General features: G+C 44.1%; 1 protein-coding gene across 1 annotated transcript in view; it reads left to right on the forward strand.

Annotated features, from left to right (window-relative positions):
- Positions 1–25873, forward strand: part of LOC121541827 (pyruvate carboxylase, mitochondrial) — a 107796-nt gene that overhangs the window by 5952 nt on the left and 75971 nt on the right. The window contains exons 2-9 of the mRNA XM_041851141.2: positions 4317–4458; positions 4608–4792; positions 4915–5080; positions 5267–5412; positions 5509–5626; positions 5718–5869; positions 12474–12592; positions 25296–25458. Of these exons, the coding sequence (XP_041707075.2) occupies positions 4317–4458; positions 4608–4792; positions 4915–5080; positions 5267–5412; positions 5509–5626; positions 5718–5869; positions 12474–12592; positions 25296–25458 (1191 nt within the window). The remainder of the gene's footprint in view (positions 1–4316; positions 4459–4607; positions 4793–4914; positions 5081–5266; positions 5413–5508; positions 5627–5717; positions 5870–12473; positions 12593–25295; positions 25459–25873) is intronic.

Consider the following 25873-nt stretch of genomic DNA (forward strand, 5'->3'; position numbering starts at 1 on the left):
GGGGTAGAAGGATTACTTTATCCTATCCCAGGTATTCCTTAAAGAGGTGGGGTTTCAAATGTCTCCGGAAGGTGGTGAGTGACTCCGCTGTCCTGGCGTCGTGAGGGAGCTTGTTCCACCATTGGGGTGCCAGAGCAGCGAACAGTTTTGACTGGGCTGAGCGGGAACTATGCTTCCGCAGAGGAAGGGGAGCCAGCAGGCCAGAGGTGGATGAACGCAATGCCCTCGTTTGGGTGTAGGGACTGATCAGAGCCTGAAGGTACAGAGGTGCCGTTCCCCTCACAGCTCCATAGGCAAGCACCATGGTCTTGTAACAGATGCGAGCTTCAACTGGAAGCCAGTGGAGTGTGCGGAGGAGCGGGGTGACGTGAGAGAACTTGGGAAGGTTGAACACCAGACGGGCTGCGGCATTCTGGATGAGTTGTAGGGATTTAATGGCACAGGCAGGGAGCCCAGCCAACAGCGAGTTGCAGTAATCCAGACGGGAGATGACCAGTGCCTGGATTAGGACCTGTGCCGCTTCCTGTGTAAGGCAGGGTCGTACTCTCCGAATGTTGTAGAACATGAACCTGCAGGATCGGGTCACCGCCTTGATGTTAGCGGAGAACGACAGGGTGTTGTCCAGGGTCACGCCAAGGCTCTTCGCACTCTGGGAGGAGGACACAACGGAGTTGTCAACCGTGATGGCGAGATCATGGAACGGGCAGTCCTTCCCCGGGAGGAAGAGCAGCTCCGTCTTGCCAATGTTCAGCTTGAGGTGGTGATCCGTCATCCATACTGATATGTCTGCCAGACATGCAGAGATGCGATTCGCCACCTGGTTATCAGAAGGGGGGAAAGGAGAAGATTAGTTGTGTATCGTCAGCGTAGCAATGATAGGAGAGGCCATGTGAGGATATGACAGAGCCAAGTGACTTGGTGTATAGGGAGAATAGGAGAGGGCCTAGAACTGAGCCCTGGGGGACACCAGTGGTGAGAGCACGTGGTGCGGAGACAGCTTCTCGCCACGCCACTTGGTAGGAGCGACCGGTCAGGTAGGACGCAATCCAGGAGTGAGCCGCGCCGGAGATGCCCAGCTCGGAGAGGGTGGACAGGAGGATCTGATGGTTCACAGTATCAAAGGCAGCAGACAGGTCTAGAAGGACAAGAGCAGAGGAGAGATAGTTAGCTTTAGCAGTGCGGAGAGCCTCCGTGACACAGAGAAGAGCAGTCTCAGTTGAATGACCAGTCCTGAAACCTGACTGGTTTGGATCAAGAAGGTCATTCTGAGAGAGATAGCAAGAGAGTTGGCTAAAGACGGCACGCTCAATAGTTTTGGAAAGAAAAGAAAGAAGGGATACTGGTCTGTAGTTGTTGACATCAGTGGGATCGAGTGTTGGTTTTTTGAGAAGGGGTGCAACTCTCGCTCTCTTGAAGACGGAAGGGACATAGCCAGCGGTCAAGGATGAGTTGATCAGCGAGGTGAGGTAGGGGAGAAGGTCACCGGAGATGGTCTGGAGAAGAGAGGAGGGGATGGGGTCAAGCGGGCAGGTTGTTGGGCGGCCTGCAGTCACAAGTCGCAAGATTTTATCTGGAGAGAGAGGGAGAAAGAAGTCAAAGCATAGGGTAGGGCAGTGTGAGCAGGACCAGCAGTGTCATTTGACTTAACAAACGAGGATCGGATGTCGTCAACCTTCTTTTTCAAAGTGGTTGACGAAGTCATCCACAGAGAGAGAGGGGGGATTCAGCAGGGAGGAGAATGTGGCAAAGAGCTTCCTAGGGTTAGAGGCAGATGCTTGGAATTTAGAGTGGTAGAAAGTGGCCTTAGCAGCAGAAACAGATGAAGAAAATGTAGAGAGGAGGGAGTGAAAAGATGCCAGGTCGGCAGGGACTTTAGTTTTCTTCCATTTCCGCTCCGCTGCCCAGAGCTCTGTTCTGTGAGCTCGCAATGAGTCATCAAGCCACGGAGCTGGAGGGGAGGACCGAGCCGGCCGGGAGGATAGGGGACACAGAGAGTCAAAGGATGCAGAAAGGGAGGAGAGGAGGGTTGAGGAGGCAGAATCAGGAGATTGGAGGGAGAAGGATTGAGCAGAGGGAAGAGATGATAGGATGGAAGAGTAGTGGGAGAGAGAGAGCGACGGTTGCGGCGGCGCATTACCATCTGTGTAGGGGCAGAGTGAGTAGTGTTGGAGGAGAGCGAGAGAGAAAAGGATACAAAGTAGTGGTCGGAGACATGGAGGGGAGTTGCAGTGAGATTAGTAGAAGAGCAGCATCTAGTAAAGATGAGGTCAAGCGTATTGCCTGCCTTGTGAATAGGGGGACGGTGAGAGGGTGAGGTCAAAAGAGGAGAGGAGTGGAAAGAAGGAGGCAGAGAGAAATGAGTCAAATGTAGACGTAGGGAGGTTGAAATCCCCCCAAAACTGTGAGGGTGAGCCATCCTCAGGAAAGGAACTTATCAAGGCGTCAAGCTCATTGATGAACTCTCCAAGGGAACCTGGAGGGCGATAGATGACAAGGATATTAAGCTTAAATGGGCTAGTGACTGTGACAGCATGGAATTCAAATGAGGAGATAGACAGATGGGTTAGGGAAAATTGAGAATGTCCACTTGGGAGAGATGAGGATTCCTGTGCCACCACCCCTCTGACCAGATGCTCTCGGGGTATGCGAGAACACATGGTCAGACGAGGAGAGAGCAGTAGGAGTAGCAGTGTTTTCAGTGGTAATCCATGTTTCCGTCAGCGCCAGGAAGTCGAGGGACTGGAGGGTAGCATAGGCTGGGATGAAGTCAGCCTTGTTGGCAGCAGAACGGCAGTTCCAGAGGCTGCCTGAGACCTGGAACTCCAGGTGTGGGGTGCGTGCAGGGACCACCAGGTTAGAGAGGCAGCAGCCACGCGGTGTGAGGCGTTTGTGTAGCCTGTGCGGAGAGGAGAGAACAGGGATAGGCAGAGGCATAGTTGACAGGCTGTAGCAAATGGCTACAATAATGCAGAGGAGATCGGAATGAAATGAACTAAACATCTGGGAAAGGAGAGAGTAAAAACCAAAACTCCCAAATATAACTCTCCCAACTTCACCTCAGAAACTATAATTGTTTCACTGAACCACCCGAATAAAACTCTCCCAACTTCCACTTTAGAAATTAGAATTGTTGTGAACTACAGCAGTTCAATGTTTCAAGGAATAGACTCAACTTACTTTATTCAGCTAGCTAACTATGACGCTATAGCTAACTAGCATGCTAGCATCCAATAACACACAGTTTAGCACCAATACTTGGTTACAACAAACTACCAATAGTGTGTTAACACACTAAACAGATAATTTGTGTCCGTGTCTAGTTCCTTTCATAACGCAGCAATAATTAAGCGTTGGCTAGCTAGCACAAATATATTGTATTTAGCTGCTACAGTACAGCTAGCTGGTCGTGTTGGCTAGCTAGCAATGGCTGCTGTGTTGACTTTGTTTGAATAACGGCGGCGCTGCGAACAAATGTAGCTGGCTAAAAGGATATTGTATTTAGTTGCTACCGTTGCTAATAGCTACTCGCCAGCTAGTCCAGGAGGTGAGTTAGCTAGCTAGCTAGCTAGCCGTGCTACACCCGGCACCGCCGAATACAATGCTAACCTACAATAACTACCCACAACAGCCCACGATGCCTACCTATAATACCTAATAATATACAGCCCACGATGCCTACCTATAATACCTAACTACAATCTAAATACATAGCTTAAGCCTTACTCGACAAAGCCCAAGCTATGTATAAAGCCAAACTTACCCGACGCCAGCTGTCTGGGTGGCAGACATATCTCAAGTATAAATGCAGTAAATTACACACACTAAAGGCAAAAAAAAAAGGTTTGGAGCAAATGTTTTTAGATACAACTGATATTTCTACAGTTTAGTCCCCTGTAGCTCAGTTGGTAGAGCATGGCGCTTGCAACGCCAGGGTTGTGGGTTCGTTTCCCACGGGGGGCCAGTATGAAAATGTATGCACTCACTAACTGTAAGTCGCTCTGGATAAGAGCGTCTGCTAAATGACTAAAATGTATCTAGTATTCCCAAATTCCTTCCAAGGTAAAGCAAAAGGAAGTGTTAGGCTTATCTTATCGTGAGCTATTAGTTGTCTGCATCTTATCGCAAAATGTGTCTGCTTTACAGCTACAGGTTATCTCCTTGACAAGTTTGACATTTTTACCGTCCGTTAAGTCAGACTCCATACTACTGTATATAGGTCAGGACCTGTGTTTCATCATGCATGGGCTGTCTGTTTACTCCTTAACCACACCCTTCCTTCCTGTTCTTCTTCTCCTTCCTGTCCTTCCCCTGTGTAGATGCTGCTACACGTTGGAGGCATGCGTTCGGCCCTGGGGCTGCTGGCTGTCAGGAGGGCATGCTGCCTGTCCCGCTCCACCCACAACTCCCCTCAGACTCTGGAGTACAAGCCCATCAAAAAGGTCATGGTGGCCAATAGAGGTACAGTAACAATTCGCCCACCTTGGTAATTCTGACACTATAAAAACACTGAAATGTCAGCCAAAGTGTTGTAGTTAGTTTCCTCTCACCACATTATCATATTTTCCTGAGGCCGCATGATCACAGCTGACTAATCCAACTACTTGTAGGTGAGATTGCCATCCGTGTGTTCCGGGCGTGCACTGAGCTGGGGATCCGGACAGTGGCTGTCTACTCTGAACAGGACACAGGCCAGATGCACAGGCAGAAGGCGGATGAGGCTTACCTCATAGGGAAGGGCCTGCCGCCCGTGGCTGCCTACCTGGACATCCCTGACATCATCAAAGTGGCTAAGGTCAGAGATGTGAATATGTATTGTTGAAACTTTTCTGAACCAACTGTTATTGCATTTTAAGATCACACCTTTATACTGTCTTTCCACAAGTTTTTCATTTCGTGTTTTATAATTTTTCTCAGGAAAATGATGTGGATGCAATCCATCCTGGGTATGGCTTCCTGTCTGAGCGATCAGACTTTGCTCAGGCATGTGTCGATGCTGGGGTACGCTTCATTGGCCCTTCCCCTGAAGTGGTGCGCAAGATGGGAGACAAGGTGGAGGCTCGATCCATCGCTATCCGTGCAGGTAGGCCGGACCCCTACTCACTCACTGTCATGTTCAGAACTGTCTGATGGATGTTTGTTTTCATGGGCGTTTTCTGTTTTTAATTTTTTCAGCAAAATCATCAAACATACAGCTGACATTGTGTACTGTTAAGTTAACCATTTAGTTAAGCTCAGCTAAGCTCATATTGTTTGATTTTGCTTCCAGGAGTCCCAGTGGTACCAGGGACAGACGGCCCCATCACTTGCCTATCGGAGGCCCAGGAGTTCTCCAACACCTATGGCTTTCCCATCATCTTCAAGGCTGCCTACGGTGGTGGGGGCAGGGGAATGAGGGTGGTCAAAGAGTACGAGGTGAGTAGAAATATCTGGGCCTAAGTAGAGGCTCCAATCTGAGTGTTTTGTCTTTGTGCTGGCTGACTTGTTGATCCCGTCGGTCGACGTGTGTAGGAGCTGGAGGAGAACTATCAGCGCGCATATTCTGAGGCCCTGGCTGCGTTTGGGAACGGTGCTCTGTTCGTGGAGAAGTTCATTGAGAGACCCAGACACATTGAAGTGCAGATCCTAGGTGAGTTTGTTTGATAGACTATTTTTGTTGAGTCTTTTTAAAAGTGATGTATACAGTAGATCTAATCACATTGCCATCCCATCTCTACCAGGTGATAAGTATGGTAATGTTATCCACCTCTATGAGAGGGACTGCTCCATCCAGAGGAGGCACCAGAAGGTGGTGGAGATCGCCCCGGCTGTACAGCTGGACCCCCACCTCCGAGACAGACTCACCGCTGACTCTGTCAACCTGGCCAGACAGGTACAGGATGCAACGCGCGCGCACATTCTTTGAATAGGGAGTGTAGAGCTGAAACCTCATATTCCTTTCAGTTAGAATTTTTTGAATGTTTAGAATTTTGGCACTGCTGCCTTTCAAATGGCTGAGCTGTATGTATTTGCTGTTTTGAATGGCATATCAGATGATTATTGTCTGAATTGAGTGGAGTTTTAGTCTGTTGTACTTTGCAAAAGCACTTCTCACAGAGCCATGACACCATAAACATCAAGGATGAAAGTTGAGAAACTCTGAGTTTGTTTGTTCTTGGCCTTTTTATTCAAGACCGCTCATAGTGAAACATGTCCTCTCCCTCATTCTTACCTTCATTCCCTCCCAGTCTGTGTAGCTGAGGTGTTTGTTCTTTTTTTTTGTTTGTAGAAAGGCAAGGCCCTCAAAGCATAATGTGTTTTAAAGTCAATTATAAGCTACTGAGCTGTTCCAAATGGGTGCTCTCATTCTGTGTTGTGCTCAGAGGCAGTGGAGACGTGTGGGAGGAGGATGAAAACCTTGAGCGGAATATTGCAGTTTAAGAAAGGGATTTAGAAACCGAAAGAGCCATTTCGATGAATAAGTGTCCTACAGGGAAGGAAGAAAGGATCAAAGTAAAAGACTGGAGCCTAATTAAAGCAGTGGGATGTAATTCCATCTGCAGGCTACCGATTGGCACACTAGATGGCAGCATTCAACAACACACATGGCCAGGGGCGGCTGCCACTAGTAGTAAACTCCTGGGACTGCCACTCCCACTGATAATAAAGATCACCAGTATAGGGGCTTTCACACCAGAGCGTTTTTTCCGAACTCTGGTGCGTTTACCCCCTTAGTTCGGTTGGTTTGAACTGGTGTGAACACTATCTGCACTTGGGAGCGCATTAAACAATGCACCGTGGCTCAAAAAGGGTGGTCTCGGTCCGATTAAATTCGTACCGTGGTGTGGTTCGCTGCAGGTGAGATGGCAGTCTGGACCAAACACAGGGAAAAAGTTGCGCAGTATTATTGGTTGATTGACTGCGAGCATTTGATGAAGTGCATGCTGCATCATAAGTAGATCTCTGAAACATTCTGTGAGTAGGCCTATAGTAGCACATTTATGCAGATTGGGGGAAACGGTAGCTGAGGAACGCTGAACTCCGTTATCTTATATCGAGGCGGAGTTGAGTATTGATAACTGGTCGCGTGATTTGCTTGCAGCAACATTGAGTCACCGTCAGTCGATACTTGTAAAAATGTCAAGTCTAAAAACGCGTACCAGCACCTATGTGTGTCCTGTACAACTGCGGTCCTTCCGCGGGGTGCTGAAATTCATACTTTGAATAAAAACCTTTATAGAATACAACCACTGACTTTTTCCTCATTTGTGTTGCTCGGCGCATGTGCCAATTGAATCTGTTTACGTATTACGTTAAGGCCGCTACGTCTCCAGTTGAGCAACACAAATTAGTAAAACGTTGGTGGTTGTATTCGATAGGTTTTTATTATGAATTGAGGCACCCTGCGGAAGATCCACAGTTGTACAGGACATACATAAGTAGGCTACAGGTACGCGTTTTCAGAATTGACATTTTTACAAGTATCTTCGGATGGTGTGTCAATGTTGTTGTTAGCAAATGGCGCGACCAGTTATCAATACTCAACTCTACATCAAATCACATTTTATTTTTGTCACATGCTTCGTAAACAACCAGCCCGTGTCATTACAGTAATATGAAGATTGGGACACGCAAGTGATGCTTCATGATAATCAGATTAATTTAATGTGTGCATTTTTGTCCAATAAACAAATGACTTGCATAGACACATGGTTTTGTTTAGGCATGTTAGTTCGTTTGACAATGTGAAACCAACCAGACCAAGTGGGGGGGAAAAAATACAATGTAACAAATAATCGAACTCTGATTCGAACTATAGCTCAGCACTGTGCTAAAACGCCCTAATAATATGCAATTGAAGAATTTCCTGATTGCAATCAAGCTGACTTTTTTTGTTTATCTTGAGGTGGAAGCAATTACTTTGATCTGAAAACAATTACTATTGACAGTGGCATCCCACCGATTTCCCCATCCTGTGTGTGATAAGCTTATTAGATGTTGTGTACACACTAGCTGGTGTGCCTGTCATGTGCACCCTTGAGTTAGCTGTATTTTGCAAGTGCTTGTATTGCCTTTTTTGCTGTCTGTTTTTAGGGATGAAAGAGGGAGGCAGGGGGTGGGAGGAGTTTGGTATGTTTGAGGGAGAGAAGAAAGACCTGTGGCCTGCAATTTGGGATCGCCTGCTGTTGAACTGCGTGAACTCATCCATCCAGTCTGATACCCAGACAGACACTACGGTGACCAGTCTCCCACCCCATCTGCTCTGTCAATAGTTTAACAGAATGGAAAATATGACTACATTACCATTGGTCTCTGTGTGAGGGAGGGAGAGCGAGAGAAAGAAATTCAAATACAAATACACACGGCCAGGCCAGGACCTCCTCCCTATAGGCTGTCTCGTTGTTATCGGTGATCAGGCCTACCACTGTTGTGTCATCGGCAAACTTAATGATGGTGTTGGAGTCGTGCCTGGCCATGCAGTCATGAGTGAACAGAGGGTACAGTAGGGGACTGAGCACGCATCCCTGAGGGGCCCCTGTGTTGAGGATTGTTGTTACCTACCCTTACCACCTGGGGTCAGCCCGTCAGGAAGTCCAGGATCCAGTTGCAGAGGGAGGTGTTTAGTCCCAGGGTGTGAGTGAGGGACAGAATTTCTCTCCATCTGTTCAATCATATGGCAGTGAGGAATGAAGAGGAGCGGCGATGAGGAGAACATTTGGCTATGCAGGCACTTCTAGAAACCTGCTCTCCTAACGAAAACAAAACCCTGCCAGTGGTGGTTCACTGTCAGACTGCTCCCACATGCGCATTGATTGATTGGTTATCAGATGCGTTAAGTCCTTCAGCATGCGTTTCCACTAGGGTCCAGCTTTTCATGTCAAAGGGATTTTCAATTTATCCATTAGAATTTTTAAACGGATTAGTTTGTTGGTCTTATCTATAAATGAAGTGTAGAGTACATTTTAAGGCTCAATTATTCTCCTGTTCTTCTATAATCCTATGATTTATCTATGGATATCCCACATCTGACAAGTCCATGACTTATCTAAGGAGGATAATGTTCACCCTTATACCTTTACTATCACCTGACTAAATAGCACCTTCCCCATACTCGAGTCATTCATGAGAGAAAATCCGTTCAGAGAGCAACTCTTGGCAAATGTATGATCACTTTGATCTATTGTAATTTTAAAGCATCCCCCAATTTTAGTAATCTGCGGTTATTTTAGGAAACTTGATTACAACTTCATTAAAATAGTGTGTTCCAGCCCTTTATCTCAGGAATAAGCTGTGGACCAAAATATCAGTGTGAAACATGCTTTGGGGTAGACTTAGTTAGGATTTGAGATATGAAATAGATTTTTTTCACTAGAATACTACGGTAATAAATTCATTCTTCAACAATACATTAGAATATTGATACATGTGCTTGTCAAGGCGTGGTTATAATTACCACTCTTGTATCTGAATGGAACATCCAGTACGTAGAGATGTCGGCTATAGACACGGAGTTATGAAAACACCTGCTCTTTCCATAAGACTGACCAGGTGAAAGCTATGATCCGTTATTAACGGGTTAAAGAAGGATTTTTAAGCAGTAACAAATCTCAACATATTTTGATGTGATTGTGAGTAGATAGTTGGTGGATAAGTGTTTTTTAGTTGGTTGTCATTCAATTAGAAAGCTCAGGTCAAGGGAAGCTAGCACAGGGAGTTTTGATAAGGTCAGAAAATAAAACAAGAATAACTGAAAGTGCTAATGAAATGAAATATCTATTTTTTTTGTCTGGTTTCCATGGTGACCGCTCTACACAGAGCCTCTTAAGAACATGTAGGGGTGTGGTCACAGCCTTGATACGGTCTCATACTACTTCCATTATTTTCTCTTCTAGCCCACATGCTCATTTAATTCATTTTGCACCCCCACACAAACGAACACTCTCCAACTGAATTTTTTGTTCTCAACTCAGCCAGCATTGACATATTTAAAACACAGCAGATTGCCTTAGTTCCTGAATAGTTGTGCTTGCATGTACAGGACCTGTCCTTGGTGATTGAAGCCCAGTGTTCCTATCTGCCAGTGTCTACCTCGTCCCCTCTCCTTCGGGCTCATCCCTGGTCTCGTCCCCGCTCCTTCGGGCTCGTCCCCGCTCCCCTGGTCTCATCCCCGGTCTCGTCCCCTCTTCCTCGGTCCTTCGGTCTCGTCTCCTCTCCCCCACTCCCTCGGTCTCCGCTCCCCTGGTCTCGTCCCGTCCCCACTCCCCAGGTCTTGGCTCCGCTCCCCCGGTCTCGTCCCCTCTCTCTCTCCCTCCCCCACTCCCCCGGTCTTGGCTCCACTCCCCCGGTCTCGTCCCCTCTCCCCCTCCCTCAGTTCTTCGGTCTAGTCCCCGCTCCCCCGGTCCTGCACCCGCTCCCTCGGCCTCGTTCCCGCACCCACTCCCTCGGTCATGCTTCCTCTATACCTCTGTGGAATACCATCTGTTCCCTTTCTACTCAAACCTTTCTATCCACATGCCAGTCTCTGTAGTGATGCTGTACTGTTTGACTCCCAATTCCCTGTGGTTTTAAGAAACACCTGCTTCTCCATGCCTTTCCTTATGTTTGCTACGTCTTAAGTTTGTCATAACACTAACAGTAGGCAGTAGTTATGGGACAGCTTAAGTATGCAAACAAAGCCCATTTATGAAATGCAGCCTGTTCTATGCAAATGTGAGAGATTCAGAATATTTTTTTAGAGTGGAATATGGGTGCAAGCAGGTTTGTAATTGGATTGAAATGACTGTATTGCTGTGGCACTCTCCATTAACAGTTTTATTGCCAAACATTATTGTAATAAAGTGCCTTCAGAAAGTATTCATACCTCTTGACTTATTCCATATTTTGTTGTTACAGCCTGAATTAAAAACTATTTTTTTTCTCTCACCCATCTACACACAATACCACATAATGACAAAGTGAAATGTTTTGTTAATTTATTGACAATTATATACAGAAATATCTCATTTACGTAAGTAATAACATCCCTGAGTCAATACATGTTAGAATCACCTTTGGCTGTGAGTCTTTCTGGTTAAGTATTTAAGAGCTTTCCACACCTGGATTGTACAATATTTGCACATTTATTATTTTAGAAATTCTTCAAGCTCTGTCAATTTGGTTGTTGATCATTAGTCCTTGTAGATGACAACCATACCCATAACATGATGCAGCCACCACCATGAAGTGGTACTCGGTGATGTTTGATTTGCCCCAAACATAACGCTTCATATTCAGGACATAAAGAGAATTGTTTTGCAATTTTACTTTAGTGTCTTATTGGAAACAGGATGCATGTTTTGGAGAAAAACGTTTTCTGTACAGGCTTCCTCCTTTTCACTCTGTCATTTAGGTTAGTATTGTGGAGTAACTACAATGCTTATCTATCATCAGTTTTCTCCTATCACAGCCATTAAACTCTAACTGTTTTAAAGTCACAATACACCATCCAAAGAATAATAATAATAATCATAATTTCACCATGGTCAAAGGTGTATTCAAGGTCTATTATTATTATTATTATTATTTTTTTTTTTTTTTACCCATCTACCAAGAGTTGCCCTTTGCGAGGCATTGGAATCCCTCGCTGGTCTTTAGTTGAATCTGTGTTTGAAATTCACTGCTCAACTGAGGGACCTTACAGATAATTGTATGTATGGGGTACAGAGATGAGGTAGTTATTCAAACATCTTAAACACTATTATTGCACACAGTGAGCCCATTCAACTTATGTGACTTGTTAAGCAAATGTTTACTCCTGAACTTATTTAGGCTTGCCATAACAAAGGGTTTGAATACTTATTGACGGAAGATATTTCAGCTTCATGTTTTAAAATTTAATTTGTAAAAAAATCTTTAAACATAATTTGACTTTGACTATGGGGTGTGTGTGTGCCATGAGCTGCCTAGCCATGAGCCTGCACCTTCACATGGGTGACTGTGAATGGTTGAGAGGGCGCCTGCCTAGTTGGCAGAGATGAGTCTTGGTGCAAGGGATGAATTTCAGAGATTGGTTCAGATTTCAGTGAATTTGGCTAGCGCTATTTTGACACCCCGCAGCGCTGTGGTGGTGGAAATGGTCTGATAAATGATATCCTGCTTCCTCCTTGGCTGAGCTCTAGTAAGGCTGTCTAAAAATGACACCACGGACATTCATAACTATAATCCCAAACTTTTGTAGATATTAGCTGTCAGTCTTGTTGTCGCTTCCCCTTTTAGTAGATTTTGTTTTCTGTAGAAGATAATAAAAAAACATATTTTCAATTGGTGTGTGATTGGTTCATTTCATTATTCATTGTATTAAGTTAATTTTAGCTTTTGGAACACAGAACTTGTGAACTCTTACAATAGAATTCAGAATGAGAATTTGCCAAGAAATCCAGTCATACTTATTTCTACAAATATCTTTCCATGTCCTCTGGTAGAGTTTTATATCAAATTGGATTTGTCTGTGTGTACAGGTGGGCTATGAGAATGCTGGCACAGTGGAGTTCCTGGTGGATAAACATGGAAGGCACTACTTCATTGAGGTCAACTCACGCCTACAGGTGGAGCACACCGTTACCGAGCAGATCACAGAGTAAGTCACAGCCGTTACCGAGCAGGCCACGGCGTGAGTCACAGCCGTTACCTGGCGTTACAATGTCACCTCTCTGACAACCTGTAAGACTGTTCCCTGTCTGGTCAAATGATGTCTGTTCATGGCAAGTGTCAGTAAGTGTTATGACTGTCCTTTTGCTCACTGTCTTTTATAAAGGTTGGGTCCCAATACTTCTAAAGGGCTTCATTGTGTCAACTGATCTGAAAAAAATATGTGGGTGGAAACATGGCAAACTCATATCCATGTAGGTATTCTACATTCATGCAAACCCATATAGTCATGTAGGTAATCCACATTCAGTCAAACCTAGGGCTGTGACAGTCATGAAATGTTGGATGAAGGTAATTGGCCATTCGAATAGCAAGAAATAGAATGAATAGAACGGATTTAAAGTAAATTATGGCATGATGGGTGGACTGGCGGCCATTTGTGAGTGTACCCATGGGTGCAAAGCGGGAAGTAAAAGCAGGAAGTGTACCTACCAATCTGTGCTGTGATTTGTTCATTCAGCTCAACTGAGAAGGGGGTAGCTGCAGCCCAATATGACGACCGGAGTGTGGGTGTATGGAAAGGAGTGGGTGTATGGAAAGGAGTGGGTGTATGGAAAGGAGTGGGTGTATGGAAAGGAGTGGGTGTATGGAAAGGAGTGGGTGTATGGAAAGCGCTCTGCTATAGTTTAGACTGTTTTGAGCTGTTTCTTACCACGCAACTACCGTACCGCAAGAGTTTGGACTTCTGTTTTGAAGCCAGAGGATGAGCTTGAGTCGTATTTCACTGTTAGTTTTACAGAAATAGTTGTAAATGTTTAGTTATAAAACTGACTATTTGTTTATTTTAGATTAAAAGTATTGAAGATGGGTGTACTGTTGCTTCATGTGTTGTATGCTTGTACTTACTGTGACGGTCACCCTGATGTTGGCTACTAGGTAGCTACTTCCCACGCTGTTGCCAGACAGTAGTGCTTGTCAAGCGGGAGCGAAGGACACTGTCCTGGTGTTGTTGCCGTTCATCCCTTCCCCTTTGAGTAGACTGTATGTATCAAGGTGACATCTAGATGGTTAGCAATATTAGTTATTTCTTGTGTAGGCTGCTATCCTACTTGAAATAAAATGGGCAAAAAACGTGGGTAATATACATTCAGTCAAACCCATATAGTCATGTAGGTAATCTACAATCAGTCTTTCCAGATGAGTGGGCACAAAGGAAAGCAGAGTTTGAGTCTAGCCAATGAGTGAGTGTTTAGTTATTTCTGTTTGTAGATGCTTTGTCTGCTTGATTGTTATGGTTGGCTTGGCTTTCTTCTGCTTGGGATCTTGATTTGAAGAGTTGATTAACAAAACTTTAGCCTGGAGGAAGAAAAGGAACCAGATGGGAGGCTAAAACAGGGAAGACAATGACACTACTTAGTCAAGGACTGAAAATCTTGCCTTGTAATAAAGCAAAGGAACCCTACAGAAGTGCCGTAACGATTAAGTAAATGATACAGTGGGGGAAAAAAGTATTTAGTCAGCCACCAATTGTGCAAGTTCTCCCACTTCAAAAGATGAGAGAGGCCTGTAATTTTCATCATAGGTACACGTCAACTATGACAGACAAATTGAGAGAAAAATTCCAGAAAATCACATTGTAGGATTTTTTATGAATTTATTTGCAAAATATGGTGGAAAATAAGTATTTGGTCACCTACAAACAAGTAAGATTTCTGGCTCTCACAGACCTGTAACTTCTTCTTTAAGAGGCTCCCCTGTCCTCCACTCGTTACCTGTATTAATGGCACCTGTTTGAACTTGTTATCAGTATAAAAGACACCTGTCCACAACCTCAAACAGTCACACTCCAAACTCCACTATGGCCAAGACCAAAGAGCTGTCAAAGGACACCAGAAACAAAATTGTAGACCTGCACCAGGCTGGGAAGACTGAATCTGCAATAGGTAAGCAGCTTGGTTTGAAGAAATCAACTGTGGGATCAATTATTAGGAAATGGAAGACATACAAGACCACTGATAATCTCCCTCGATCTGGGGCTCCACGCAAGATCTCACACCGTGGGGTCAAAATGATCACAAGAACGGTGAGCAAAAATCCCAGAACTACACGGGGGGACCTAGTGAATGACCTGCAGAGAGCTGGGACCAAAGTAACAAAGCCTACCATCAGTAACACACTACGCCGCCAGGGACTCAAATCCTGCAGTGCCAGACGTGTCCCCCTGCTTAAGCCAGTACATGTCCAGGCCCGTCTGAAGTTTGCTAGAGTGCATTTGGATGATCCAGAAGCGGATTGGGAGAATGTCATATGGTCAGATGAAACCAAAATATAACTTTTTGGTAAAAACTCGTCGTGTTTGGAGGACAAAGAATGCTGAGTTGCATCCAAAGAACACCATACCAACTGTGAAGCATGGGGGTGGAAACATCATGCTTTGGGGCTGTTTTTCTGCAAAGGGACCAGGCCAACTGATCCGTGTAAAGGAAAGAATGAATGGGGCCATGTATCGTGAGATTTTGAGTGAAAACCTCCTTCCATCAGCAAGGGCATTGAAGATGAAAAGTGGCTGTGTCTTTCAGCATGACAATGATCCGAAACACACCGCCCGGGCAACGAAGGAGTGGCTTCTTAAGAAGCATTTCAAGGTCCTGGAGTGGCCTAGCCAGTCTCCAGATCTCAACCCCATAGAAAATATTTGGAGGGAGTTGAAAGTCCGTGTTGCCCAGTGACAGCCCCAAAACATCACTGCTCTAGAGGAGATCTGCATGGAGGAATGGGCCAAAATACCAGCAACAGTGTGTGAAAATCTTTTGAAGACTTACAGAAAACGTTTGACCAGTGTCATTGCCAACAAAGGGTATATAACAAAGTATTGAGAAACTTTTGTTATTGACCAAATACTTATTTTCCACCATAATTTGCAAATAAATTCATTAAAAATCCTACAATGTGATTTTCTGGAAAAAAAATGCTAATTTTGTCTGTCATAGTTGACATGTACCTATGATGAAAATTACAGGCCTCATCTTTTTAAGTGGGAGAACTTGCACAATTGGTGGCTGACTAAATACTTTTTTCCCCCACTGTATAGCAGATGGTTTAGGACATTATGTTCTTATGCAGTTTTCCTTTCCATATGAATCACAGTCCAGGTTGTCTGTGAGCTCTACATTCAGTCCTAGTCCACAAATAGTCTCACAGTGCTATGTCATTTGGAGTTCCTACTCTGGAGACTAAAGATGATAAAATGCCTAATCTCACCTGTCAGAGGGTCAGAGGTGAAACACTGACAATAGCATGCATGGGTTGTGCACTTATCAGATGCAGCAAAAGTCATCCATTTAATCATTCAGGAGGGATGAAAGCAATGCAGCATCCTTTTTTAACACTGACTCACACACAGATTGAAATGAATGATTTTTTGTTTTGTTTTTCTCCTGTGCTCCTGGCACATACTTCTGTATTTGTGCTTGTCTGGTCGTGTGGAAGGAATGTAGGTTCATTCATTATAAATGTCCATCTTGTCACATGAAATTGAAACTGTCAGACTGCAATTGGCATTCAGCGGGAGCACACCTCTGAGTGATTGGGTCTGGAAATGCACATGACTAATGCACTTGATTCTTATTTCGGAAACTCACCAAAGAGGCATTCAAGCCATGTCCTCAGCCGCTGGCCATGTTCTCCTCTGACTGTGTTGAATTCTCAGGTCTGAATATAGTCCTCTGGTGAGCAGGCTATTACACTACAGCTCTGTTTTTGGCTGTCTGCCTGTTCCTTTATCATGACTTTCAATTGGTCACAGTGATTAAGACCAATTAAGGCCCTCTTCTGTTATTTCCGAGTAAGTTGTGTGGTAATGGGAATCACTGGAAATGGCCCATGACATCGCAATGTGTTAACTCGTCAACCTGTGTAACTTCCCCATTCTCATAACAGCTCCTTTTTCCTCCTTGCACATGTAGGCTAATGCATTTCTCTCATTTCAGTCAATGTAGATCTGTCCTTTTTGGTGCTTTCATCCTTTTTTCTTGCGTTGCCATAGCACCACCTCTCTTCAAACGGGCTCTAGGAACAGTATCCTGCGGTATGGAGCCCATTCGGAAAGTATTCAGACCCCTTGACTTTTTCGACATTTTGTTACGTTACAGCCTTATTCTAAAATTGATTAAATAGTTTTTTCCCCTCATCAATCTACACACAATACCCCATAATGACAAAGCAAAAACATGTTTTTAGATTTTTTTTGCCAATTTATAAAAAATAAACTGAAATGACATTTACATACGTTTTCAGACCCTTTACTCAATACTCTGTAGAAGCACCGTTGACAGCGATTACAGCCTCGAGTCTTCTTGGGTATGACGCTACAACCTTGGCACACCTGTATTTGGGGAGTTTCTCCCATTCTTCTCTGCAGATCCTCTCAAGCTCTGTCAGGTTGGATGGGGAGCGTCGCTGTACAGCTATTTTCAGGTCTCTCCAGAGATGTTAAATCGGGTTCAAGTGGCCCAAAGCCACTCCTGCATTGTCTTGGCTGTGTGCTTAGGGTCGTTGTCCTGTTGAAGGTAAACCTTCGCCCCAGTCTGAGGTCCTGAGCGCTCTGGAGCAGGTTTTCATCAATGATCTCTCTGTACTTTGCTCCGTTCATCTTTCCCTCGATCCTGACTAGTCTCCCAGTCCCTGCCGCTGAAAAACATCCCCACAGCTTGATGTTGCCACCACCATGCTTCACCATAGGGATGGTTCCAGGTATCCTCCAGACGTGATGCTTGGCATTCAGGCCAAAGAGTTCAATCTTGGTTTCATCAGACCAGAGAATCTTGTTTCTCATGGTCTGAGAGTCCTTTAGGTGCCTTTTGGCAAACTCCAAGCGGGCTGTCATGTGCCTTTTACTCTACCGTAAAGGTCTGATTTGGTGGAGGGCTGTGGAGATGGTTGTCCTTCTGGAAGATGCTCCCATCTCCACAGAGGAACTCTGGAGCTCTGTCAGTGTGACCATCGGGTTCTTGGTCACCTCACTGATCCAAGGCCATTCTCTGATTGCTCAGTTTGGCCGGGCGGCCAGCTCTAAGAAGAGTCTTGGTTGTTACAAACCATAGCAACACCCAAGATTCCGTTTAAGAATGATGGAGGCCACTGTTCTTGGGGACCTTCAATGCTACAGAAATTGTTTTGTACCCTTCCCTAGATCTGTGCCTTGACACAATCCTGTCTCGGTGCTCTACGGACCATTCCTTCGACCTCATGGCTTGGTTTTTGCTCTGACATGCACTGTCAACTGTGGGAACTTATCTAGACAGGTGTGTGCCTTTCCAAATCATGTCTAATCAATTGAATTTACCACAGCAAGTTGTAGAAACATCTCAAGGATGGTCAATGGAAACAGGATGCACCTGAGCTCAATTTCGAGTCTCATAGCAAAGGGTCTGAATACTGGTGTAAATATAATTTGTAATTTTTATATACATTTGCAAAAAAATCTAAAGCTGTTTTTGCTTTGTCGTTTTGGGGTATTGTGTCTAGATTGGGGGGGATATTTTAATCAATTTTAGAATAAGGCTGTAACGTAACAATATGGAAAAGGGAAGTGGTATGAATACTTTCCGAATGCTCTGTACACACTCTGGGTGGAGTGCATTATGCTGTTGTGCTTTCCCTTCTATCAATTCAGGCTTATGGCAGACTTCAATTCTCTCAGCATTTGCACCACTCCAATTCTCCTTCCCACTCCTCTCCCTCAATTAAAGTATCGTTCTGCAGTGTGTGTGTACAGCTCAGTCATTACAGCCAGTCTGTCACTGACCCTGTAATGGGTTTCTAATCACTGAGTTGTGGCTAGATTGCAGCTGCATATTTGTCTAGTCTGCGAGAAATTAGGAATGGGAAACGAGAGCGGGCTGAGGGGAGAAGAGAAGGGTACTAAACTGGCACACAAGGATGAGGAAAGCTTGTCAACGGATTGGTGCTTTGGGGGCTGGTTTAAAGATGACCTGGATCTTATCTATATAGAGGTGGGGTAAAGCAGAGCGACTTTCAGGGGAAGGATTTTTGTTTATTATGAGGGAGAGGAGCGTTTTCCTCCACACCAGCGCCACATACGCTGCATGGCATCAGCAATTAAAGTGGAATAGGAAGTCAGACTGAATATATTAACCCCCTCTGTCTCCCCCTCCCTCCCTCCCTCCCTCTGCTTCCAGCTCATATCACATCTTTGGTTTTGTGCAATGCGGTCTCCTCCGCCTCTCCTCTGTCCTCGTGTCCTTCGGTGTTGTTCTTATTGTCCACCTCTTTTTCTTTCTTCTTGCCAAGACTGTTTGGAACTGTAGCAGAATGTCAGTCTTGTGGTCTCTGGATATAAGAGTTAGGTTAGATAACAGTAAAACAAAGCAGGGACTCACTGTTTACAAGCATGTCTGACATGTTTAAAGGGATTACTGCCCACATTTGTTGTCATGTCTTACTGAGACATTGGTTAAGCTAACACAGTAGTGTATCTTAGTCATTGTGAAATATCTAAGTCAAGAAGAAACATGAGGCAGAAGCTGCTAATTCCCCCCCCAGTGATCTCACCAGATGAGCCCTACACCTGTTGACATCTTTTTATTTACCAAGTTTAAAATGCAGCCACCTACTACTAAATGAAAGAGAATCCTGTTTGACCGGGTACACGTTTAAAGAGCCTTGTAGAGAATGTGAAATGTCAGCTACTATGTGAAATATGTAATGTACCAGGCAGCAACTAAATTTATAAAATTGTGCAATTGTATGCAATTATCTTACAACTAACACTTTAGTTTGACCCTTTTTGTAGAAAAAGACGTATAAAGGTGTTTTCTAAGTGCTTTTTCTACATCAAATGTATTGTCTGGTGAAGAGCATTCCTGATTTAGATTGAACGTACGCATAGGTTTTTATTAGGTTATTCATTAGCTTATGGTTATATTTGTGTAAAATCTGGTGATGAGAGACTGCCTACAAATAAATAATGGTATAAATTAAATGAAAGTATGAAATGATTGTCGGTGTCCAAGCTACACGGTCAGTTATTCTCTGCCTGTCCAGTTGTTTCTGTCGGTTTGGAAGATATTCTGTGTCTGACACATAATCAGTATCCAGTCTATTCCTAGGCCTGAAATTCTGTTTGTCATGTCTTGTATCAAAACATTTGGTGTGTGTGTGAGGGTTCATAAAGTATGTGTCACTACCAGCCAAAATAATTACATTCCATAGCTAGGTTTCCATCCAACTAGGGACACATTTTCAAACGAATATTCTAAAATCCACATAAAGAAAATATGCACATTTTCCCACCATTGGTGGGTTTCCACCAAACTGACTAAAAATCAGTGTGTGAATACGCAATGTACCTTTTCGCTTATGTTTTCATGTACCGAATAAGTCTAAAGTTCAATGTGTTTCCATCGCATTTTCAACTCTACCTATTTTTTGTTTTGTCACAAAAACAGTCAAGCATGGATCATCACGTCACCAGAATCAGACCCTCGATCTTTATTGGAAAGGAGCATGAAGATCACATGATCTTTCACCTCCCTGTGAAGTTCATCATATTTCTCTTTAGCCTAATAAACTGCATGATTTTTATTTAACCTTTATTTAACCAGGTAAGCCAGTTGAGAACAAGTTCTCATTTACAACTGTGACCTTATCAAGATAAAGCAAAGCAGTGCGATTTAAAAACAACAACAGAGTTACATATGGGGTAAAACAAAACATAAAGTCAAAAATACAACAGAAAATAGAAAATGTGTGTGTGTGTATATATATATATATATATATATATATATATATATATATATATATATATATATATATATATATATATATATATACATATATACATACATATATATATATATATATACATACATACATACATACATACATACATACATACATACATACATACATACATACATACATACATACATACAGTGGGGGAAAAAAGTATTTAGTCAGCCACCAATTGTGCAAGTTCTCCCACTTAAAAAGATGAGAGAGGCCTGTAGTTTTCATCATAGGTACACGTCAACTATGACAGACAAATTGAGAATTTTTTTCTCCAGAAAATCACATTGTAGGATTTTTTATGAATTTATTTGCAAATTATGGTGGAAAATAAGTATTTGGTCACCTACAAACAAGCAAGATTTCTGTCTCTCACAAACCTGTAACTTCTTCTTTAAGAGGCTCCTCTGTCCTCCACTCGTTACCTGTATTAATGGCACCTGTTTGAACTTGTTATCAGTATAAAAGACACCTGTCCACAACCTCAAACAGTCACACTCCAAACTCCACTATGGCCAAGACCAAAGAGCTGTCAAAGGACACCAGAAACAAAATTGTAGACTTGCACCAGGCTGGGAAGACTGAATCTGCAATAGGTACGCAGCTTGGTTTGAAGAAATCAACTATGGGAGCAATTATTAGGAAATGGAAGACATACAAGACCACTGATAATCTCCCTCGATCTGGGGCTCCACTCAAGATCTCACCCCGTGGGGTCAAAATGATCACAAGAACGGTGAGCAAAAATCCCAGAACCACACGGGGGGACCTAGTGAATGACCTGCAGAGAGCTGGGACCAAAGTAACAAAGCCTACCATCAGTAACACACTACGCCGCCAGGGACTCAAATCCTGCAGTGCCAGACGTGTCCCCCTGCTTAAGCCAGTACATGTCCAGGCCCGTCTGAAGTTTGCTAGAGTGCATTTGGATGATCCAGAAGAGGATTGGGAGTATGTCAAATTAAACCAAAATAGAACTTTTTGGTAAAAACTCAACTCGTCGTGTTTGGAGGACAAAGAATGCTGAGTTGCATCCAAAGAACACCATACCTACTGTGAAGCATGGGGGTGGAAACATCATGCTTTGGGGCTGTTTTTCTGCAAAGGGACCAGGACGACTGATCTGTGTAAAGGAAAGAATGAATGGGGCCATGTATTGTGAGATTTGAGTGAAAACCTCCATCAGCAAGGGCATTGAAGATGAAACGTGGCTGGGTCTTTCAGCATGACAATGATCCCAAACACACCGCCCGGGCAACGAAGGAGTGGCTTCGTAAGAAGCATTTCAAGGTCCTGGAGTGGCCTAGCCAGTCTCCAGATCTCAACCCCATAGAAAATCTTTGGAGGGAGTTGAAAGTCTGTGTTGCCCAGCGACAGCCCCAAAACATCACTGCTCTAGAGGAGATCTGCATGGAGGAATGGGCCAAAATACCAGCAACAGTGTGTGAAAACCTTGTGAAGACGTTTGACCTGTGTCATTGCCAAAAAAGGGTATATAACAAAGTATTGAGAAACTTTTGTTATTGACCAAATACTTATTTTCCACCATAATTTGCAAATAAATTCATTAAAAATCCTACAATGTGATTTTCTGGATTTTTTCTCTCTCATTTTGTCTGTCATAGTTGACGTGTACCTATGATGATAAATTACAGGCCTCTCATCTTTTTAAGTGGGAGAACGTGCACAATTGGTGGCTGACTAAATACTTTTTTTCCCCACTGTGTGTGTGTGTGTGTGTGTGTATGTGTGTATATATATGTGTATGTATATATATATATATATATATATACATACATACATACATACATACATACATACATACATACATACATACATACATACATACATACATACATACATAGTGTGCAAATGTAGCAAGTTATGGAGGTAAGGCAATAAATAGGCCAAGGCTATTTAGTCTGCCAATAAGAATGCGGTGGTTGACTGAGTCGAAAGCCTTGGCCAGGTCGATGAAGACTGCTGCACAGTACTGTCTATTATCGATCGTGGTTATAATATCGTTTAGGACCTTGAGCGTGGCTGAGGTGCACCCATGACCAGCTCGGATACCGGATTGCATAGCGGAGAAGGTACGGTGTGATTCGAAATGGCCGGTGATCTGTTTGTTAACTTGGCTTTTGAAAGGCAGGGCAGGATGGAGATAGGTCTGTAACAGTTTGGATCTAGAGTGTCACCCCCTTTTGAAGAGGGGGATGACCACGGCAGCTTTCCAATCTCTGGAGATCTCAGACGATACGAAAGAGGTTGAACAGGCAAGTAATAGGGGTTGTGACAATTTCGGCGGCTAATTTTAGAAAGAAAGGGTCCAGATTGTCTAGCCCAGATGATTTGTGGGGGTCCAGATTTTGCAGTTCTTTCAGAACATCAGCTGTCTGAGTTTGTGTGAAGGAGAAGCGGGGGGGCATGGGCAAGTTGCAGCGGAGGGTACAGAGCTGGTGACTGGGGTAGTGGTAGCCAGGTGAAAAGCATGGCCAGCCGTAGCAAAATGCTTGTTGAAATTCTCGATTATTGTAGATTTATCGGTGGTGATAGTGTTTCCTAGCCTCAGTGCAGTGGGCAGCTGGCAGGAGGTGCTCTTATTCGCCATGGACTTTACATTGTCCCAAAACTTTTTGGAGTTAGTGCTACAGGATGCACATTTCTGTTTAAAAAAAGCTAGCCTTTGCTTTCCTAACTGCTTGTGTATATTGGTTCCTAACTTCCCTGAAAAGTTACATATCGTGGGGGCTATTCGATGCTAATGCAGTACGCCACAGGATGTTTTTGTGCTGGTCAAGGGCAGTCAAGTCTGAGGAGAACCAGGGGCTATATCTGTTCTTAGTTCTGAATTTTTTGAATGGGGCATGTTTATTTAAGATTGAGAGGAAATTACTTTTAAAGAACAACCAGGCATCCTCTACTGACGGAATGAGATCTATATCCATCCAGGATACCAGGGCCAGGTCAATTAGGAAGGCCTGCTCGCTAAAGTGTTTTAGGGAGCGTTTGACAGTGATGAGGGGTGGTCGTTTGACCGCGGACCCGTTACGGACGCAGGCAATAAGGCAGTGATCGCTGAGATCCTGGTTGAAGACAGCGGAGGTGTATTTAGAGGGTAAGTTAGTCAGGATGATATCTATAAGGGTGCCCATGTTTACGGATTTAGGGTTGTACCTGGTAGGTTCCTTGATAATTTGTGTGAGATTGAGGGCATCTAGTTTGGATTGTAGGATGGCCGGGGTGTTAAGCATATCCCAGTTTAGGTCACCAAGCAGTACAAACTCTTGAGGATAGATGGGGGGGCAATCAATTCACATATGGTGTCCAGGGCACAGCTGGGGGCTGAGGGGGGGGTCTGTAGCAAGCGGCAACAGTGAGAGACTAATTTCTGGAAAGGTGGATTTTTAGAAATAGGAGCTCAAACTGTTTGGTCACAGACCTGTATAGTATGATAGCTCTGCAGGCTATCTTTACAGTAGATTGCAACTCCACCCCCTTTGGCAGTTCTATCTAGTCGGAAAATGTTGTAGTTGGGGATGGACATTTCTGCATTTTTGGTGGCCTTCCTAAGCCAGGATTCAGACACTGCTAGAACATCAGGGTTGGCGGAGTGTGCTAACGCAGTGAATAACTCAAACTTAGGGAGGAGGCTTCTGATGTTAACATGCAAAAAACCAATGCTTTTAAGGTTACAGAAGTCAACAAATGATAGCTCCTGGGGAGTAGGAGTGATACTGGGGGCTGCAGGGTTAACCTCTACATCACCAGAGGAACAGAGGAGGACTAGAATAAGGATACGGTTAAAGGCTTTAAGAACTGGTCTTCTAGTGCGTTGGGTACAGAGAATGAAGGGTGCAGATTTCCTGGCGTTGTAGAATAGATTCAGGGCATTATATACAGACAAGGATATGAGTATAGGGGAGGTAAACCTAAGCGTTGGGTAACAATGAAAGAGAGAGCATCACTGGAGGCACCGATTTGAGCCGGTCTCCGCGTTTATGGGGGGTGGAACAAAGGAGCTATTTGAGGCAGTTTGAGAGGGACTTGGGGCTTTACAGTGACGTGGTTTGTGATACAACAATTTCCAGCCAAGACACTTTGTTCGTTAAATTATTGCTGTTCAACATTAAAGCAAGTACAACTCTGTCCCTTCCTCTTCAATTGGTAAGAACGTGTTCCCTCAGCCTAGAGGCACAGACATGCACATGCCTTTTAGCCATTCAAAAAGGGGTAGAAAAGTGGTATCATTGACTTGGATTTGTTTTCTCTATGAGCAGTAAAAAAATAAAAATCCTGCATTTCGTCTGGAGCTCTAAGATCAAATGATCAGTATTGATTCTCTACAAAACTTTTTTCTTAATTAGAATTGATAAATGGACAATCATTTCTGTAAAAGTAATAATAGGGTTTGTTTTCCTCAAGTTTTTATTTCTAGTTCTCATAGGAGCGTGACTCATCAGCTTTGAACAGAAACCAGTTCCAGCTCCCTCAGGATTGTTGGCTGTGACCACAGCGGAGCTGGTGTCCGTTATCTCTCCCTAACCCTGAAGACCGTTTCTCTGCTCTGTTCCCTTTGGATTGAACTGAAGTCCCCCCTCCCTTTTCCCACCCCATCTCAAGTTTTTATTTTTCATTTTTTTCCTCAAGTGCACTGAAGCATGTCATGAACACAATATCACGTTTTAAAATGTGAACGGTGTTGATCTCCCATCTTCACATCAGGTGTGAATGTCACCACCCTGTCTGTGCATCATGTAGAGGAATAGACATGCCAGGGTGGTTACTTTAGGCACCACGGAATGCATTTTCTTTTGTTTTCCTTATCAATTCTAACAGTAAAATTTTATTTCTACTCTACCCCCTTCTCTTTCTCCTGTCAGTGTGGACCTGGTTCATGCTCAGCTGCGTGTGTGTGAGGGGCGTAGCCTGCCAGAGCTGGGCCTGAAGCAGGATAAGATCCGGATCAATGGCTTCGCCATCCAATGCCGTGTGACCACAGAGGACCCTGCCCGCGGCTTCCAGCCTGACACTGGGCGGCTTGAGGTAAGCAACAGGCTCCACCTCCCTGCAGACTACTGCCACTCAGTTATAATGAGCTGCATTTTCTCCATGTAGGGCCAAAAGGTTTCCTGACCATGAGCCCTGACTGAGAACTATTGGCCAGAATTTTCCTGATCAGACTCATGTCACGTGGGCAGGAAGAAACTCCTGGACCTACTTATGCACGTCCATTGTAGGGTAGCATTTTTTGTATGCAAGTGTTTTAGTGGATGCTCTAGACTGGGCCATCTCTGCTCTGAATGTTTGTTAGGGATGAGTTGCTTTTGGAAATACATAATTGAACAAATATTGACATCAACCTCCCCCTACTGGTTATGTTTGACATGTAGGCCTTGAATTAGTCCAAAATACTTGGCGGCTGTAGATTGTCTGGTCATCTCCATGGTCTTTCTGATTC

Source organism: Coregonus clupeaformis, chromosome 27 (assembly GCF_020615455.1).
Source record: "Coregonus clupeaformis isolate EN_2021a chromosome 27, ASM2061545v1, whole genome shotgun sequence".
In the NCBI taxonomy this organism is placed as follows: domain Eukaryota; kingdom Metazoa; phylum Chordata; class Actinopteri; order Salmoniformes; family Salmonidae; genus Coregonus; species Coregonus clupeaformis.